The following is a 2500-nucleotide window of genomic DNA, read 5'->3' as shown; positions in this document are numbered from 1 at the left end:
GCTTTTGCGTACAACTGTTTCAATGGCGGAAGGTGGATGTTCAGCGCCCAGTTCTGCGAGATTTATGCCGCTCTCGGTGAGCTATTCTTCATCTCTGTTTGTTTTTGTGGTTGCTGTTGATTGTTCTAATGAATGTTAGTATTGTTGCTGTTATTTTTTGTTGTTATTATTATTATCATTATTATTAATATTATTATCATTGTTGTTGTTATCATTACTGCCATTACCATCATCAATATTATTATCATCCCAGGCGCTGTGACCGGCGTCTGCAGCATCTGGACACTTGGAATGATTTCATGGGACAGATACAACATCATCTGCAACGGTTTCAATGGCCCCAAGCTGACCCAGGGCAAGGCAATGCTCATGTGCCTCTTCTGTTGGGCCATGGCCATTGGCTGGGCTCTCCCCCCCTTCTTCGGCTGGGGCAAGTACATTCCCGAGGGTATCCTGGACTCCTGCAGTTATGACTACCTCACGCAGGATTTCAACGTGAGTTTGGATGGTGTTGTTGTTGAGGACAATGCTTTTTTTTTTTGGTTGGTGGTAATTCTTTCTTTTTTTTTCATTGTTATATCTGTCCTTTCCTTTCCTTTCCAATCAGTGAATACTGTGTGAAAAATACCTTTCCATCACATCGCATTTAAAAGGAATAACAAGAACAAAGGATTCTGAACCCGACAGACCTAGCATACTCTTTACCTTCCAATATCTCCCCTTTTTCTTCTCTTTTTTATCCGCTTCCTTCCTCCCAACTACAGACAAGGAGCTACAACATGTGCATCTTCATCTTCGATTACTGCCTGCCTTGCTTCATCATCGTGCTTTCATACGTGTTCATCGTGAAAGCCATTTTTGCCCACGAAGCCGCCATGCGTGCCCAGGCTAAGAAGATGAATGTGTCAAACCTGCGTTCCAATGTAAGTGCTTATACTCTTTCTTCTTTTCTTTGTCTCTCTCTCTCATGCTCTCGCTCTCGCTCTCGCTCTCTCTCTCTCTCTCTCTCTCTCTCTCTCTCTCTCTCTCTCTCTCTCTCTCTCTCTCTCTCTCTCTCTCTCTCTCTCTCTCTCTCTCTCTCTCTCTCTCTCTCTCGCTCGCTCTCACTCCTTTGCGTCTTTTGCTCTACCTAAGCTTACTCATCATCAATAATGGGAAAATATGATACAATATTGAGTAATCTATTGTAATAATTAATTAATAATTTTCTCTCTCTCTCTCTCTCTCTCTCTCTCTCTCTCTGTCTCTCTCTCTCTCTCTGTCTCTCTCTCTCTCTCTCTCTCTCTCTCTCTCTCTCTCTCTCTCTCTCTCTCTCTCTCTCTCTCTCTCTCTCTCTCTCTCTCTCTCTCTCTCTCTCTCTCTCTCTCTTTCTCTGGCCCGTTGCAGGAAGCTGAGGCCCAGCGAGCTGAAATCCGCATTGCCAAGACTGCAATTGCAAACGTGTCTCTGTGGTTGATGTGCTGGACCCCCTATGCAGCTATCACAATTCAGGTTAGTTAAATAATATATATTTTTTTCTTCTGATGCGAGAGAATATTCAAATTGGATTTTTTTCTCTTCCATTTTTATTTTCTCTTTATTGTTAATATTTTCCTTAATCATTACTATTATTATTATCTTATTATTTTTTTCTGTTTATTATTATTATCCTTTTATTGCTGATTTTCATTTAGATATATATTAATGAAGATAAGTAAAATTCAGAATAGTTCATTACGATTTGATATAAATTCTAAGGTTGACTCAAGAACAGAATCAGTTCGGATTTTATCATGGAAGTTACAAAATATATATTTATGTAATTACTTGTAAATGTATTGAAATAACGTTTTTTTTTTTCTTTCTTTCTTTCACTTAGTTACTTTTTTTAATCCTTAGTGATAACGAATAAAACCAATATAATAACCACACCCTTTCCCTTCGTCCGTCTCTTTCTTTCTCCCTCTACTTTTCCTACCCTATTTATCAACGGTCTTCCTCTTCTCTTCCTCCTTCGCAGGGCGTGGCTGGAAACCATGACAACATCACGCCGCTGGTCACCATGCTGCCCGCTCTGCTTGCGAAGTCGGCCTCTTGCTACAACCCCTTCGTGTATGCTATCAGCCACCCGAAGTTCCGACAGGTATGTAGCGAGGGGAGACGAGGAGAAAACGGGGGTTGAACAGAAAACGGGGGTGGAATTGGTAATGGGAGTTGAGTAGAAAATGGGGGTTGAACAGAAAACGGGGGTTGAATTGATAAGGGGAGACGAGTAGAATACGGGGGTTGAATTAAAAATGGGAGTTGAACAGAAAACGGGGGTTGAATTGATAAGGGGAGACGAGTAGAAAACGGGGGTTGAATTGGTAATGGGAGTTGAGTAGAAAATGGGGCTGAACAGAAAACGGGGGTCGAATAGAAAATGGAGGTGAGCAAAATACGGGGATTGGATAGAAAACGGAATCCTTCTCGTTTTCTGTTCGTTTAGCTCGGTGTTTCCTTTTTTTTTTTTTCTTTTCTT

General features: G+C 41.2%; 1 protein-coding gene across 1 annotated transcript in view; it reads left to right on the top strand.

Moving 5' to 3' along the window:
* The window catches only part of LOC125041814 (compound eye opsin BCRH1-like), a 5169-nt gene that overhangs the window by 1892 nt on the left and 777 nt on the right, over positions 1-2500 (top strand). Inside the window, exons 3-7 of the mRNA XM_047637129.1 lie at positions 1-76; positions 254-495; positions 765-923; positions 1387-1491; positions 2000-2122. The exon at positions 1-76 is cut by the window's left edge and continues 78 nt beyond it. Of these exons, the coding sequence (XP_047493085.1) occupies positions 1-76; positions 254-495; positions 765-923; positions 1387-1491; positions 2000-2122 (705 nt within the window). The remainder of the gene's footprint in view (positions 77-253; positions 496-764; positions 924-1386; positions 1492-1999; positions 2123-2500) is intronic.

This window comes from Penaeus chinensis, chromosome 31, assembly GCF_019202785.1.
Source record: "Penaeus chinensis breed Huanghai No. 1 chromosome 31, ASM1920278v2, whole genome shotgun sequence".
Taxonomy (NCBI): domain Eukaryota; kingdom Metazoa; phylum Arthropoda; class Malacostraca; order Decapoda; family Penaeidae; genus Penaeus; species Penaeus chinensis.
This window is presented reverse-complemented; position numbering and strand designations above follow the sequence as displayed.